Below are 17,410 nucleotides of genomic sequence, written 5' to 3' on the forward strand. Positions count from 1 at the left end.
GCGACCAGTTCACAGTGTACCCCGCCTTTTGTCACAGTCAGCTGGGATAGGCTCCAGCACGCCTGCGACCCTAATAAGGATAAGCGTTACAGAAAATGAATTAATGAAAGTTCGATTACTGTTTTACTTTTTAAAAATATTTTTTTTTATTAGTGTTTTACTAACAAGCAACTAACTAGCTAAATCGTTTCATGCTTGGTGTTAGCACTAGTTCAGGAGAATATTGTTTGCATTTTATTTTATTTTTTACAAAAATATTATTTATGTCTTATTGATTCCGCACTTTCACCCCTTATTCAAAAAATACCTTTTTCTGTAAGCATGGAAAAAAGGCAGGAAATGTCCTAAGTTTTCTTCGGATGGATCTCAATGGTGGGATGTTGGGAGAGTCTGAAAAGCGTACGGTTGATCCTACGGCAGAGTACATTGAGTATGACTTCACCCGCACATTTCCCTGCTGCAATGAAGTTCTGTCTCTCAGTGACATCCCGCATAAGCCAGTCATAGGTACTGTAAGTTACGTGAGTAGCTTATTACTGTTTTCTTTACTTAACCCAAAGGTTTCTGTTGTCAAACTGCTGCTGAAAACCTTTTATACTCCCCTTCAAAAGTATTGGAGCAGTGCATGAGTCCAATTTCTGTATTTTTGCTGTAGACTGAAAACATTTGGGCTTGACATTAAAACATGATGAGACAAGAGATCACCATTTTAGCTTTTATTTCCAGGTACTTACATCTGGGCTTAGAAGATACAGTAACATTATTTGTAATGAGACAACACATTTATAGATGGGTAAAATTATTGGAACAGATTGACTTAAAAGAGGCTGAAAAGACGTAAAGAAGAAGTTGTAAATCCTTTGTCTGCGATAACTGCATCAAGCCTAAAACCCATTGACAAAATCTTCTGTGATGCTTTTCCTGGTTTTTACTGAAGCCTCTTTCAGTTTTTTTTAGGGGACTGCTCCCTTCACTCTGCCCTTTAGTCGGTAAAATGTGTGCTTTATAGTGTTTAAGTCTGGAGATTAACTGGACCAGTCAAAAACCTCCCACTTCTTACCCCTGATGAAGTCCTTGGTGGTTTTAGCAATGTATTTTTGGTCATTATCTACCGGAGACAAATTCCTCATGTGTTTTTTGGACTTACTTGGCAAATAAAGATGATTCTGATTGTGATCTTTGTTTCGTGGGGTGGGTGGGTTCAAACAAAAGCTGCTGTCTTCTAAGATATATTAAAATATTGTTAAATAAAAGCTGAAATGTTCATGTCTTCATCATTTAATGTCAAACCCCAATGTTTCAAGTGTACTACAAAAGCAAAGAAAATGGAAAATTTATACGTCTGTACACCTATGCCCATTTCAGTAGTCTTTTCAACAACCATGCAAGGTTAGATTGTAAACAGGATAGTTCACATCACATTCCATTAATATGAATGATTTTGTTGTTGTCAGTGACATTGACAGAGGTTGTTCCTGAGAAGAAAAAAGTGGAGGCAAAATCAATAGTCCTGGGCCAAGCAGTGATTGACCTGCTACCTTTGCTGCAAGGTAAATGTATACTTTTCATACACTCATTAGATTTTACTAATGTTTTTGTTTGTATGTTTGTTTTATTTATGTACTAGATGACAGCCAACCAAGGAAGATTGACATTTTAATACAAGTGTCACTGGATGACCTTTTGAACTGCTTCAATAATGACTGGTTTATTTATCACCAGGGAATAGAAACTTGGTCAGCTAAGAGACTCTTGATGCCTCTGGGAATCTAGACTGTGTGTAAAAACATTTTTTTTTTAATTATCTGCCTTCAGGTGAGTGCAGCTTCTCATCCACAGTCGTGCTGCATGCTACGCACGCTGCCCCAGAAAAGGGCTCCACCCCGGCCCCCGTTACCAAGGTCAGTTAGCTTTGCTGCAAAACTTGCATTGAATCATTCTGACTATTTGATATATTTTACCATTGTGATACAACTGAATAAGGTAACCAATATAATGAAACAGATCTTAGTATAATGGAATGCAAATTGTTTCATCACTGAAACAATTTGACGCATAAGGCTACATTGAGCTTTGTTGGATGCATTGATTACCCAAAGCTAAGGGTAGTAACATCTGGTAAGCGTTACATACCTGATAGCTTGCGGGCATGCTGGAGCCTATCCCAGCTATCTTCGGGCGGGAGGCAGGGTACACACTGAACCGAATTAAAGAATCTAAATTGCCGATAGGTGTCAATGTGAATGCAAATGGTTGTTAGTGTATATTTGCCCTGCTATTGGCTGGCGACCAGTTCAGGGTGTACCCTGCCACTCACCCAGAGTCAGCTGGGATAGGCTCCAGTATGCCCGCAACCCTAGTGAGGATAAGCGGTACGGAAAATGGATATGGTTAGTACAGTGTATCAGAGTAATATTAAAATAGTGAGGTTTGCACAAGTGAATAATTACATTCAAAAATATTTCAAAAAGATTCTTCTTCTGAAATGACAAAATATATTCGTCAAGTACAGTGTGTTTAAATGTGTTTGTATTGTTTTAAAGTTGTGTTTAAAGACTTCAAAAAGTTTAAGTGCTATAAATGCTATACCAACATGCCTAGGGTGTATTTAAATATGGTATTTCTATATCGCAGGGTGGGTCTGGAACCTAGCACTAGCGATGGAGTATTAACCGACACTGTTTCAGTTATTGTTTCCTGGCAGTAACAGATGGTCATCTTAGCAATTGGTGTTTCTAGCTTGTATTTCCCTTTCCCCACCTGAGCATGAATTAAGAAATGCTTTTGCCGTAATTAGAAATAAACCAATGTTCAGACACAATGTTTGCTTTGTACTACAAAACACATATTGAGGTGCCCTCTGTTGCAAATCCTTGTAAGAAGTAAGTGAAATTACTTCTGCATCCTTAAAGTCATCAACTTTAATTTTCACAATATCATACCACAATGCAGCCTGAGTGGAATCGATAGGATTTAGTTAAAACACAAATTACTGCAAGGAACACGTTTTAGATTTTTGTAACCAAATATCTTTACTCCTCGCAATATTTTGTCTGTCTGTGATCACAGTTTCTACACCATGCTAATTGCTCAATATGATTTTGTTTACTTAAAGTAATTTTCATCAGACAATCTGCTGTTATCTTTTGATCAAATCAATGGATAAAATGAACTAAAGGGTTCTGGAAGGAAAATATGTATTCTTTTTACATTTCAGCATTATTTTCTGATAATAATCCAGAATATTTAACCCATTTAGCACCCGACTTTGGACGTATGTGTCAGTGCATCAGCTCCATTACTGACTGAAGAACAGCTTTCAACTTCCAACCTGATGAAGGTGTCTTTGGAGACGGCCTATTCTCTCCCTGACACATTTAATCAGAGTTTTGGGCCAACAGCTCCTCAATACATATGCACTGCTGTAATGGAGGTTCCATGTACTGCAGAGGTGAGCGTTACTCTTTGCTTTTTATGTAACCTCTTATCTTGCACTACAGGTTAGCCTGCTATGAACTCAATAATGTGCAGACCTTCACCAGGGCCCAGCAATTATCTTCTTCTTTTTCTTCTTCTTTTCACACTAAACTGCAGTTGACTGCCCTTGTCTTTAACCTCCAGGAACTGCTGTTCTGACCATCCTCTGCCTTTACTTTGAAATGGATTAAATCTTCATGTACATTTTCTTTACATACATCTTTTCTTTGGCCTTCCTCTTGTTCTTTTTCCTTCTAACTGCAGATTCATAGACTCCCTAACAGTGTCATCCTCCTCCATCCTCATCACTTGTGCATACTACCTCATTCTGATCTCCTTCACATTCTCATTGATATCATTCATCCCCACCTCTGTCCTGATGTGCTCACTTATGACTTTTGATTTTTCTTAGCGTCCTCATTTTTGTTGTCTCTGAAATCCTCTCCTCCTTTTCCCTCATTGTCCATACCTGTGGCCTGTCAACAGCATTGGTCATATGACTGTGTCGTATAGTTTTACTTTTAGTCTTCTGGGCATTTTTCTGTCTCCCTTAGCACTTCACAGTTCTCTCCACTTTGTCCATGCCGCTGTCACTCTTGCTCCTACGACTGTTTCAGAGTCTCCTCCCCAGCAAGGCCCAGCAATTGATAAAAACTAAAAATTAGAAAGTGTAGCTCTTGCGTCTGTTTGACTAAAAGTGTCTTTGTCGACAGGGTACTTCCTGTTAATAGAGGAAGACCTTTTTGATCTGGAAACTGTGAATGGTTTTCTTCAAAGGCACAGTGAATCAAACCACAAAAATAATTGATTGAGAAAGTTATTTGTGCCAACATTTAATGGGTTGTTCTTTGGTTCATGCATTATTTCTTTACAAAGTTTTCTGAAGTTACGAAATGAACATTTTAATTGAATAACAACAAAACCCTTTGCCTGAGCTTTGTACTTAGCGGAGGTAAGAATCTTATTTGTGATGTTGCATCGTCGTGTTATTAGTGTCTTATCGTTGCCGTTGGGCTGAAACCTCCTATGTCTAAATTTGGTCTATTTCACATTCTTTCACAAATTGATACTGTTCGTCAGTCCCCTGGCCAGCTCAACAAACATGCCATTTTTTTTGTATCCTGAAAAGTGATGGTTTTGTAATGCAAGGTTTCTGCCTGACGCTGGTGAAATGAAAAGTGGGCAGAATTTCTTCATAAAACTTCCATAAGTAACTGCTTTAGTGTTCTATGGCTCCTCTAACTCCCAGAAAGACCAGCTATTGTTGTTTAGTGAAGGACAGCTGAAGGCAGGGGGGCACAGGGAAGACAACGGCCGACAGAGGAAGAGGCCACATCATGCCCACCTGGCCCCAGGAAACCACTTCCTGCCAGGACCATTTTTCCACACCCAACCCATTGATCAAGAAGATGGCGAGCTTACTAGTTTAGAGGTACTGTACCTGCTAATTCAACCAACACCCCAAAATTGTACAATTTGCAGTTTAACTAACTCCAACTTTTCAGAAAAAGTATGCATCAAAAGTCAAAACCTAGCTAACCATCATTATCTGTGACATCAAGCAAGACTTCAACAAATCTTGTGAGACTTCTCCTCACTGAGCATCTAAAGGATTAACTCCACAAGTGTTTTTTATTTTTATTATTTTATTCTGATGGCAACCACGAAAAGGGTGATGATGACAAGGCAAATTTATTTCTATATTGCATTTCATACACAAGGTAACTCAATGTGCTTTACATGATGAAACGCGTTTAAAAACAAAGTACAGAAAATTAAAAGACAGCTTACTAAAATTACAACAACAACAACAAAGAGAAATTATTTAATAAATTATTTAATAAATTATTTAATAAAGCTCTAAAATGCTCAATCATAAGCATGAGAAAAATTACAGTTTTTAGCCTGGACTTAAAAACAATGACACTTGGGGCTGACATCACTTTTGTTGGCAGCTTTATCCATTTGTCAATCAATCAAACATTTATTTGTATAGCATCTTCCATAGTTAGAAAGCAACACAAAGTGCTTCAAATGATAAGACAAAAACACAAGACTCCCACCCACCCGCAGTCTCTGAGCCCCAGTGACACCCAACACCCGTGAGTAAAAGTAGTTATAATAAAAAAAAGATGATTAAATACATAATGAATTCAACATTACCCAATGACAATGGAGAAAAAAAATGAATGACAGTGTTTATAAAGTTAGGCTTTAAGCCTCGCTAAGAACGTGAACGTTACTGTAGAAAACAGACATGAATTAAACTGAGCTAATATGAACTCATTTTAGTTCGAGCGTTTACTTGTACCTTGAATGACACATTACTTATATATTGTAAATAATCCTGAATTGAGCTGTATCTTATATCCACAGGACATCATGCAATGCAACTTATTTAGAATTATTAATATTTATTATTATTAATTTATCAGCTATTTATTAATGATATGGATCAGAGATGGATATAATCTGACCCCTCTGAGTTGAACGAATGATCAAATAAAAGTAAAGCCTTTGTTTTTTTGTTTTGTTTTTTAAATTCAATTGACCTGTTTTCTCTGCTACTGCTTGTTGCAGACAAAGTTCTTGTTCACAGTAACATATTTTGCAAATATCATATCTTGAGTCACTTTCAATTGAAACTATGGTATGCCATGGTCCTCAAAAAATGGTGTCTAAAAAGTCAAAAAATGGTGTTGTCTCGTGAGAAAAAAATGTTTTTTAAGTGGTAAAATCCAGTTTTCACTCTGTTGTTGACATGTGGGATAAAAGTTAGGTCAGAGTCAAAGGTAACGCCCAAGTTTTGAACTTTGTCTGAAGGGGTAAGAGAAAACTGTTGTAATTTTAATGTTAGTTTTTCTCTCAGAGTTTCAGGACCAATAATTAAAAATCAGTTTTGTCCTGGTTGAGCTAAAGGAAATGTTCAGCCATCTATGACTTAATTTCTAAAATACAGGTAAAAAGTATCAATTGGGCTGTGGTCATCAGGAGAAACGGAAATGTCATCAGCATAGCAATGAAACTAATTCCATCTCTCCTGATGACCCCAACATATATACATTATAAATTGTTAGACCTAAAATTTAACTTTGGGGAGCACCGCAATCCAACTTGTGACCTCCTGACAAGGAGTCTTCGTCCATGGTGACATAAAATTCTCTACCGGTGAGGTAGGGTTTTTAACCAGTTAAAAACAGTACCGGAGAAGCCGATCGTATCGCACAGCCTGTTTAAAAGAATATTGTGGTCTTCTGTATCAAAGGCTGTACTCAGATCAATTAAGATGAGGAAAGAGCGTTTTCTCATGTCCATATTAATTCTAATATCGTTTAAAACTTTGATCGATGCTGTCTCGGTACTGATTTGTTTGAAACCCTGACTGAAAAGTTTTGATGCTGCCACCACCATGCTTCACTGTTGATTGGGACTGTATTGGACAGGTGATGAGCAGTGCCTGGTTTTCTCCACACATGCCACTTAGAATTAAGGCCAACAATTTCTATCTTGGTCTCTTCAGACCAGAGAATCTTATTTCTCACCATCTTGGAGTCCTTCAGGTAATTTTTAGCAAACTCCATGCGGGCTTTCATGTGTCTAGCACTGAGGAGAGGCTTCAATCAGGCCACTCTGCCATAAAGCCCCGACTGGTGGAGGGCTGCAGTGATGGTTGACTTTGTCCCATCTCCCGACTGCATCTCTGGAGCTCATCCACAGTGATCTTTGGGTTCTTCTTTACCTCTCTCACCAAGGCTCTTCTCCCCAGATTGCTCAGTTTGGCCGGGCGGCCAGCTCTAGGAAGGGTTCTGGTTGTCCCAAATGTCTTCCATTGAAGGATTATGGAGACCACTGTGCTCTTAGGAACCTTAAGTGCAGCAGAATATTTTTTGTAACCTTGGCCAGATCTGTGCCTTGCCAGAATTCTGTCTCCGAGCTCTTCAGGCAGTTCCTTTGACCTCATGATTCTCATTTGCTCTGACATGCACTGTGAGCTGTAAGGTCTTATATAGACAGAGGTGTGGCTTTCCTAATCAAGTCCAATCAGTATAACCAAACACAGCTGGACTACAGTGAAGGTGTAGAACCATCTCAAGGATGATCAGAAGACATGGACATATTACAGTTTTTCTTTTTTAATAAATCAGCAAACAATTCAACAATAAAAAAAAATTCTGTCAATATGGGGTGCTGTGTGTACATTAATGAGGGAAAAAATGAACTTAAATGATTTTAACAAATGGCTGCAATATAACAAAGAGTGAAAAAATTTAAGGGGGTCTGAAAACTTTCCGTACCCACTGTATAATGCATGTTTTGGTTTCTACCCATAGTTTCAAACATGAAGTATTATCTCTACTTTGTTAGTTTGTTCACAGTTTATTTGAACACGTAATAGTTTCCTTTTTATTTACGTGCTCTTATTTTGAAATTCACAGCTCTACTTTTATTGAGTAAATTAGAAAACACACAGTTGTGCTCATATGTTTGATTACCCAGGCAGAATTTGCTAGATGGGTACAATTATTTAAAGTAAACATAAAGGGCCAGGCGAAAGACATTTAATTTTATTTTAATGGGATTCAAATTAAACGGTCAAGGATTTCCGAAAAGCATTATAATTAAACAAAACATAACCGTAACGAAATTAATGATGGTTATTGTTCAGTCATCAGTCATATTTAAAAAAACAAAACAGTATTTCACAAATCCTGCTAGGGTATGTAAACTTATGAGCACAACTGTACCTATATGCAGTCATACCCTGTCATATTGGAATGAAAGTGTAGGCTACACCTTTTTCATAACCACTAAGTGGCGGGTGCATATTAGAATGAAAGTGTACACCGTTCTCATAACCTCTAGATGGCGGCATACATTTATAAAATGTGATTTATTTATTTATTTTTTTTCATTTTTCCCCAATACCTATGAATAATGCGCACTATTGACTTGACAATTTTTTGAGGAAAAAATTTGCATCATACTTGAGAAATTATGGTAGGTTGTGGTGAAATAAAAGCTGCTCTTGTTTTAATTTTGTTGCTGAAGTGAGTTGCAAATTCCTTGCACTTGGCGTCAGATACCCTGCTGGGAACAGTAAAAACGGGATTGCTCAAATTTTCAGTGTTAGAGAAGAGAATTTAGGGGTTATTTTGGTAATTTGTTATTAGTTAGGAAAATGTGTTTGCCTTGTTTTTCTGATTGATCTTTTGTAAATGGTTTGGTAGTCATTTTTGCAGATCAATTTCAATCGTATTTTTTCTTCACTCCCTTTCCACAGCTCGATATTTGGTTTTTAGTCGTTTTATTTCATGTTTGCCGTGCTGGCATTGGGTTTTGAGGAAAGTGGTTTTAGGTTTTAATGGAGCTACTGTGTCAAGTGGGTCAACTGTAGTCATCTGGAGACACCGCTAGATATACTGTAACTGCGTGTCATCTGCATAACTATGATTATCAAGATTAAAGTACTGAATAATTTGACTCAAGGGTAGCACATACAGGCTGAAGATGTCAAAGAACTGACCCTTGAGAGACCCCTTATGACATTGAAAACTTCCAATAGTTACGAAATAAGGTAGGACCTGTACCATTTAAGGACTGTTCGAGTTTGTCCTACCCGCGTTTCAAACCTGTTCATTTGCTGTCTAGTATGTTATGATCTACTGTATTAAACACTGCACTGAGATCCAACGATACATAGGAGCTAGAACTGTAACATACTGTGGCATATGAAAGGGTTTGGCTGAACAATGTGAAAAATCCAATTCATTAAATAACACAAAGCTTTAATTCAAGTAGTGCCTATAAAACCCATTAGGTGACAGTATCACTCTTGACTTGCCTCATCCTTTTCTATTACTACGTTATTTCTAAGGGTGAATATTTATTTATTTATTTTTAGTTTTATTGATTTTATTATACAGTACAATGTTAACTTCTGTTTATTGTGTGAATGTTAAAATGTTACTTTAAACATTGCCTCTAGAGGTAATCGAGTTCATAAAGGTTTGTGATGGCGACAGTTTGAATATGGAATAAATGAATTCACTTTCTTATTTCCTAAGTGTGAAATTGGAAGAATGTGTAAATCAAGCAGTGTTGCAGAAGCGATTGGTGTTCAACTTTGAAAGTTTGACTGTATTGAATTACAATAAGTTTGTAAAATGTACTTTGAAGGAAGATAGGTATAATACAATACATTATTAATAGAATAAGAGTTTGTTTGACAACACATCACGTAAAATGGCATACAAATGACAAAGAGGAAGAGTACAGTATAGTAGAAATAATTTTAAATTCGAAGAGAAACGTAGAACACATAGAAGCGAAGAAAATGAGTTAAGCTAAGTCACAAGGCTAAGGTTTGAATGTCCACTACAGGACCGCGAGTTCCGTAATGAAGCAGAGACCTTGTTGAACAGAGTGAGCTGGGACACAGAAATGCCCTGTTTTCTCGACGCAGAAGGAGTTACCAGGTCAGCTTCATGCACAACTCATATCTCGAGACCTAAAATAGTTTAATTTCTCCTCAAAAATGCCCCCCTGGGAATTCCTGAAATTCTCAAAGTAGGTTTTTAAAATTATTATACTTGATAGAAAATTCACTTCACTTCTGCTGTATTTATTTTGCAAGCATTATACCACAAAGAACACATTCATGCAGATAGAGGCCTGCAGGCATGGGAGAGTTAGCTTATTGTTGGTCATGTTAGCTAGAGAGTGCACAATCCCATTGCAAGACTAGTTTAATGAAAGGGGCTGTCCCATAATTTCGTGTGCCTATGCCAATAAAATTATTTTATCTGACATGAAATGTCTGCAAAAACTGCTGGCATAATGATGTGTAGCAATGTTGACTGGGATTTCAGGCTGCGTCAGAAGATCACTGAGAGCAGATTCTGGCCACTTGAGATCATGAAGTCGACTATTGCCAATGAAAAGTCGGGAGCAACGTCCAAGCTGGTCTGACACTCTCTCTGCTATTCCAAAAACAATTTATGTGTTGTACAGCATTATCTAGCTAATGCAGCAAAACTGACCATTGCACCCGTGGCCATCAGCATTACCACCTGTGTGGCTCTTTTCCGATCATGAATAATGAAGTGTTTTTGTGTAGCAAGCAGACGAGGACCCACATATCCCCTGCCACGGTGTGGCCTTTATTGATATGGGTCGTTTACTCTATCCTGGAGTTACCCATATCCGAGGAGCATACAGCATTCAACCTTACTCAAGCACTTTATTACTTAACAAGGTACTCCAAACACACTTTGAAAAGAAAGTTTGTTGATTTAACATTTTAAATTAAGCGCCCTATATTCATTCATTCATTCATGATTATTCTTCTAAACTCTACCATTGTTTAATTGTTTAAGCATAAAAAGGTAGTTGGAATTAGGTATTTTGAGTGTTGGGTGGTATTTCTAATAGGGTACACTGTATTTTTATTTGCTTACTTCCCATGGGCTCACCACCTGTGGGAGGGGCCATAGGGTGCGAGCTGGGCGGTGGCTGAAGGCGGGGACCTTGGCGATCCGATCCCCGGCTACAGAAGCTGGCTCTAGGGACGTGGAATGTCACCTCTCTGGCAGGGAAGGAGCCCGAGCTGGTGTGTGAGGTCGAGAAGTTCCGACTAGATATAGTCTGACTCGCCTCCATGCACAGCTTTGGCTCTGGTACCAGTCCTCTCGAGAGGGGTTGGACTCTCTTCCACTCTGGAGTTGCCCATGGTGAGAGGCGCCGAGCAGGTGTGGGTATACTTATTGCCCCCTGGCTCGGCGCCTTTACGTTGGGGTTCACGTGACCGAAAGAACAAGATCCCAGTTACAAGCGGGCAAAATGAGTTTCCTCTGCTGGGTGTCCGGGCTCTCCCTTAGAGATAGGGTGAGAAGCTCGGTCATCCGGGAGGATCTCAGAGTAGAGCCGCTGCTCCTCCATATCGAGAGGAGGCAGATGAGGTGGCTGGGGCATCTGATTTGGATGCCTCCCGGACGCCTCCCTGGTGAGGTGTTTCGGGCGCGTCCCACCGGAAGGAGACCCTGGGGGCGACCCAGGACACGCTGCAGAGACTACATCCTTTGGCTGGCCTGGGAACGCCTCGGGATCCCGCCAGAAGAGCTGGATGAAGTGGATGGGGAGAGGGAAGTCTGGGCGTCCCTGCTAAAGCTACTCCCCCCGCGACCCGACCTTGGATAAGCGGTAGAAAATGGATGGATGGATGGATAGAGTATTGGGTGGTATTTCTAATAGGGTACACTGTATTTTTATTTGCATGAATATTTATTCAATGTGTGGTACTGATTCTCAATTTTTGTTGTTGTTAGTTAATTCTAACAATAAATTTATTAATAGATATTTACTCACTCAAGACGGATAGACCGTAGTACCCACAGATTTAACACAATAATGATCAGTTGACCCCTCCTTGAGCCCTCACTTTGTCGTGGTGGAGGGGTTTGTGTGTCACAGTGATCCTAGGAGCTAAGTTGTCTGGGGCTTTATGCCCCTGGCAGGGTCACCCATGACAAACAGGTCCTAGGTGAGGGACCAGACAAAGCACGGCTCAAAGACCCCTAATGATGACGACAAACAATGGACTTCGTTTTCCCTTGCCCGGACGCGGGTCACCGGGGCCAGGCCTGGTGGTGGGGCTCGAAGGCGAGCGCCTGGTGGCCGGGCCTGCACCCATGGGCACACCCCGAAAGGGTAACGTGGGTCCCCCTTCCCATGGGCTCACCACCTGTGGGAGGGGCCATAGGGGTCGGGTGCAGTGTGAGCTGGGCGGTGGCCGAAGGCGGGGACCTTGGCGATCCGAGCCCCGGCTACAGAAGCTGGCTCAAGGGACGTGGAATGTCACCTCTCTGGCAGGGAAGGAGCCCGAGCTGGTGTGTGAGGTCGAGAAGTTCCGACTCGATATAGTCGGACTCGCCTCCACACACACCTTGGGCTCTGGTACCAGTCCTCTCGAGAGGGGTTGGACTCTCTTCCACTCTGGAGTTGCCCATGGTGAGAGGCGCCGAGCAGGTGTTGGTATACTTATTGCCCCCTGGCTCGGCGCCTGTACGTTGGGGTTCACCCCGGTGGACGAGAGGGTAGCCTCCCTCCGCCTTCGGGTGGGGGGACGGGTCCTGACTGTTGTTTGTGCCTATGCACCAAACAGCAGTTCAGAGTACCCACCCTTTTTTGAGTCCTTGGAGGGGGTGCTGGAGAGCGCTCCTGCTGGGGACTCGATTGTTCTGTTGGGGGACTTCAATGCTCACGTGGGCAATGACAGTGAGACCTGGAAGGGCGTGATTGGGAGGAACGGCCCCCCCGATCAGAACCCGAGCGGTCTTCTGTTATTGGACTTCTGTGCTCGTCACGGATTGTCCATAACAAACACCATGTTCAAGCATAAGGGTGTCCACACGTGCACTTGCCACCAGGACACCCTAGGTCGCAGTTCGATGATCGACTTTGTGGTCGTGTCATCGGACTTGCGGCCACATGTCTTGGGCACTCGGGTGAAGAGAGGGGCGGAGCTGTCGACTGATCACCACCTGGTGGTGAGTTGGCTCCGATGGTGGGGGAAGATGCCGGTCCGACCTGGCAGGCCCAAACGTATTGTGAGGGTCAGCTGGGAACGTCTGGCAGAATCCCCTGTCAGAAGGAGTTTCAACTCCCACCTCCGACAGAACTTTGCTCATGTTCCGGGGGAGGCGGGGGACATCGAGTCCGAGTAGACCATGTTCCACGCCTCCATTGCTGAGGCGGCCGACCGGAGCTGTGGCCGTAAGGTGGTCGGTGCCTGTCGTGGCGGCAATCCCCGAACCCGTTGGTGGACACCAACGGTGAGGGATGCCGTCAAGCTGAAGAAGGAGTCCTATCGGGCCTTTTTGGCCTGTGGGACTCCTGAGGCAGCTGATGCGTACCGGCTGGGCAAGCGGAATGCAGCTCTGGTGGTCGCTGAAGCAAAAACCCAGGCATGGGAGGAGTTCGGTGAGGCCATGGAGAAAGACGGCTTCGAGGAAATTCTGGTCCACCATCCGACGTCTCAGGAGAGGAAAGCAGTGCACCACCAACACTGTGTATAGTGGGGATGGGGTGCTGCTGACCTCGACTCGGGACGTTGTGAGTCCGTGGGGAGAATACTTAGAAGACCTCCTCAATTCCACCGACACGCCTTCCCATGAGGAAGCAGAGTGTGGGTTCTCTGAGGCGGGCTCTCCTATCTCTGGGTTTGAGGTCACCGAGGTAGTTAAAAAGCTCCTCGGTGGCAGGGCCCCGGGGGTGGATGAGATTCGGCCGGAGTTCCTAAAGGCTCTGGATGTTGTGGGGCTGTCCTGGTTGACACGCCTCTGCAACATTGCGTGGACATCGGGGACAGTGCCTCTGGATTGGCAGACTGGGGTGGTGGTCCCCCTTTTTAAGAACGGGGACCGGAGGGTGTGTTCCAACTACAGGGGGATCACACTGCTCAGCCTCCCTGGTAAGGTCTATTCAGGGGTGCTGGAGAGGAGGGTCCGTCGGGAAGTCGAATCTCAGATTCAATAGGAGCAGTGTGGTTTTCGTCCTGGCCGTGGAACAGTGGACCAGCTCTACACCCTCGGCAGGGTCCTCGAGGGTGCATGGGAGTTCGCACAACCAGTCTACATGTGTTTTGTGGACTTGGAGAAGGCGTTTGACCGTGTCCCTCGGGGAGTCCTGTGGAGAGTGCTTCGGGAGTATGGGGTACCGAACCCCCTGATACGGGCTGTTCGGTCTCTGTACGACCGGAGTCAGAGTTTGGTCCGCATATCCGGCAGTAAGTCGGACTCGTTCCCGGTGAGGGTTGGACTCCGCCAAGGCTGCCCTTTGTCGACGATTCTGTTCATAACTTTTATGGACAGAATTTCTAGGCGCAGCCGAGGCGTAGAGGGGGTCTCAGTATTACATCTCTGCTTTTTGCTGATGATGTTGTTCTGTTGGCTTCATCAAGCCGTGAGCTCCAACTCTCACTGGAGCAGTTTGCAGCCGAGTGTGAAGCGGCTGGGATGAGAATCAGCACCTCCAAATCTGAGACCATGGTCCTCAGTCGGAAAAGGGTGGCATGCCCTCTCCAGGTGGGGATGAGATCCTGCCCCAAGTGGAGGAGTTCAAGTATCTTGGGATGCGGACTTTGTATCGGTCCGTTGTGGTAAAGAAGGAGCTAAGCGTTCGATCTTCGTTCCTACCCTCACCTATGATCATGAGCTGTGGGTCGTGACCGAAAGAATAAGATCCCGGATACAAGCGGCCGAAATGAGTTTCCTCCGCAGGGTGTCCGGGCTCTCCCTTAGAGATAGGGTGAGAAGCTCGGTCATCCGGGAGGATCTCAGAGTAGAGCCGCTGCTCCTCCGCATTGAGAGGAGCCAGATGAGGTGGCTGGGGCATCTGATTCGGATGCCTCCTGGACACCTCCCTGATGAGGTGTTCCGGGCACATCCCACCGGGAGGAGACCCCGGGGACGACCCTGGACACGCTGGAGAGACTACATCCTTCGGCTGGCCAGGGAACGCCTCGGGATCCCCCCGGAAGAGCTGGATGAAGTGGCTGGGGAGAGGGAAGTCTGGGCGTCCCTGCTGAAGCTACTGCCCCCGCGATCCGACCCGGATAAGCGGTAGAAAATGGATGGATGGATGGATGATCAGTTGACTCATCGCTGTGAACCATGTCTCAACACTATTGTGATCCAATCTAATGTCCTTGCCCCTTACTGTGTAAAGGTAACAATAGAATATGATCTCACATCATAAATACACAGTATACTGTAATTAAAGTAAACCTCATACTGTTATGGTAAATTGTAATATCTTCTATTTGTTCCTTAGACCAGACGAAATATCAGTTTGCTAAAAGAGCACTTAAAACCTGGAGCCAGCAAAGACCGTTCTGGTACAACTACATGCTCTGCAAAGACAAATACGGGAAAGGCCAAGGATACCAAGGGGCATGTTAAGGTTAGTATGTTTAAGAGCACAGTACTCATAGTAATAAATAAGTAAGTAATAAATTCATTACACTTATATAACGCTTTTTCATGCCACTCAAAGACACTTTACACACATTATTCATACACTCCATTGTCACACCCTGATGGTGGTAAGCTACTTGTGTGCATGGTAATAGGTACAAAATATGTACTGTAACTTGGTGAAAACATAAAGCCTTGGCATTTGATGATGTATTAGCTCTTCAGATTTATGAGAAGCTAGACTCATGTCATTGTTTGGTATCAATCTGAATTAGAAGCAACAGGTACATTTTTCTGACAGTATCCACATCTCTAATTGTTTGTTGTGTTTTACCACCCACTTATTTTAACTGGTGTGTTGTTGATATGTCAGGGGACTGGAAATCAGAGTATATCAAGCGTGACTGATTTGAACGGATCAGATCCCATCCCCCCAGACAGAAAAGTAAGCTTGTAAAGCTTTTCCAAAAGATGTCTCTAGAAATGAACCCTTAACAACAAACAATCTTTATTCTATTATTGACAGGCATATATGGACTTCGGGACATACATTATAATTGAAATTACACTGACAAATCCACTAATACCCAAAACATCTTCAGAAGAGTTGGCAAGAAGGTAATGTACTCAAGATTACAAATGCAGAGTGCTTACCTCGACCATAGGAGATTCTCGCCAAAAAGTTATTGCAAAGTATGTGCTGTAAAAAAAAACATTTTAATGGAACATGCTCTACTCTTCATTTGTGCATGTTCAATGCATGGTGGTTTGAGAATGACTAAAACAAATGTGCTGAGATATTTCTGTTTCTTATTTAGGGTGAAGGCACTGATCCCTCCGAGGCCTCTATCATCTGGAGGACCTAATAAAGCTGAAAGAGTAAAACACTGACACAGCATATGCAGTTCATAGTCTACATAAGTATGGTTAATGTACACACAGAGCAGGCCTACTTTATGGACAAAAATGTTTGGGGAGCATGTCTTGGACTGAATTTACACAGAATTTACTAATGCTTCATACCGATTTAGTGCCTTCCTGATTTATTTTTATTTTTTTGTAATTGTCTGTTCTACTTTCAAGTGACCCATCTGATATCACTGTGCTTATGTGTACTGAACACCAAATACTGTAAGCCACATTCACAACCTTAAAACACAGGTAAACAACTACTTGCCGATACAAAATCTTACGTGAGAACATTCTGCAGCAACAGCAGGGAAGTAACTACACATTACAAATGGATACAGACAAGATTGAACTCTGGCTGGCCGAAGTAGATATCGTACACCACCTAGTTTTCGCTGAGTTACTGTGGATGTGTCATTGGAGTAGATGTCCACAATCAATCCCGACATACTACTTTTGATGAGGTCGGTCTCACAATGACAGTACAGTATATCCATAACTGCATCTGATATAACTTAGTAAATACTTGAAGAAATGCCATGGCATCATTGGCACGTCATGGATTTTGTTGGTTTGAATCTTTTGGGCTGTAGCGTTGCAATGAGTGTGGTTTATAAAATGAAGAAACGGGTTACATTGATGGATCATCAGATAAAGGATTTGACAATTGCCAGGAGAATTTTACGTATTTGACTACCAAATGTAAAATTTGGTAGGTTGAGGGTTAATGTTATTGTTATGTCATTTTTCCCTAAGGACCCTTAGTTTTAGGTATTTGAAATGTACATTAGCTTACATTTACATTTAGCTTACCAAGACATTTTGGACAGTGGGAACGCTGTGATCTATCCCAAATGACTTTGGAAGGCAGGTTACTCCTTAGACAGATCACCAGTCAATTGTGCCGAGGGTGGACTTTATGTACAGTATTTACGTAAATGAACCGAACATTTTGGACTGTGTGAAAAAAACAAAGTAATCGGAGAGACTTGTAGTGTGTGTTCACAAACCCAATTAGTCACCACTTCATCTTTTTTTACCTAATAAAGCAG

At 42.3% G+C, this 17,410-nt stretch overlaps 1 protein-coding gene across 9 annotated transcripts in view; it reads left to right on the forward strand.

The window, feature by feature from the left end:
• cfap70 (cilia and flagella associated protein 70) overlaps positions 1 to 17,410 on the forward strand; it is a 44,241-nt gene that overhangs the window by 3,037 nt on the left and 23,794 nt on the right. For 7 of the 9 annotated variants that reach the window (XR_009786307.1, XM_061761501.1, XM_061761514.1 and 4 more), the window contains exons 4-15: positions 321 to 507; positions 1,455 to 1,550; positions 1,816 to 1,901; positions 3,260 to 3,451; positions 4,727 to 4,909; positions 9,859 to 9,953; positions 10,347 to 10,440; positions 10,595 to 10,732; positions 15,307 to 15,435; positions 15,823 to 15,894; positions 15,976 to 16,067; positions 16,268 to 16,328. Coding sequence is in view for 8 of the 9 variants with exons in the window: in XM_061761501.1 (XP_061617485.1) it covers positions 321 to 507; positions 1,455 to 1,550; positions 1,816 to 1,901; positions 3,260 to 3,451; positions 4,727 to 4,909; positions 9,859 to 9,953; positions 10,347 to 10,440; positions 10,595 to 10,732; positions 15,307 to 15,435; positions 15,823 to 15,894; positions 15,976 to 16,067; positions 16,268 to 16,328 (1,425 nt within the window). In the remaining variant the exon portion in view is untranslated. Of the gene's footprint in view, positions 1 to 320; positions 522 to 1,454; positions 1,551 to 1,815; positions 1,902 to 3,259; positions 3,452 to 4,726; positions 4,910 to 9,858; positions 9,954 to 10,346; positions 10,441 to 10,594; positions 10,733 to 15,306; positions 15,436 to 15,822; positions 15,895 to 15,975; positions 16,068 to 16,267; positions 16,329 to 17,410 lie in introns of those variants that run through there. The other 2 variants (XM_061761532.1, XM_061761520.1) reach the window with 2 other exon arrangements.

This window comes from Phyllopteryx taeniolatus, chromosome 2 (genome assembly GCF_024500385.1).
Source record: "Phyllopteryx taeniolatus isolate TA_2022b chromosome 2, UOR_Ptae_1.2, whole genome shotgun sequence".
NCBI lineage: Eukaryota > Metazoa > Chordata > Actinopteri > Syngnathiformes > Syngnathidae > Phyllopteryx > Phyllopteryx taeniolatus.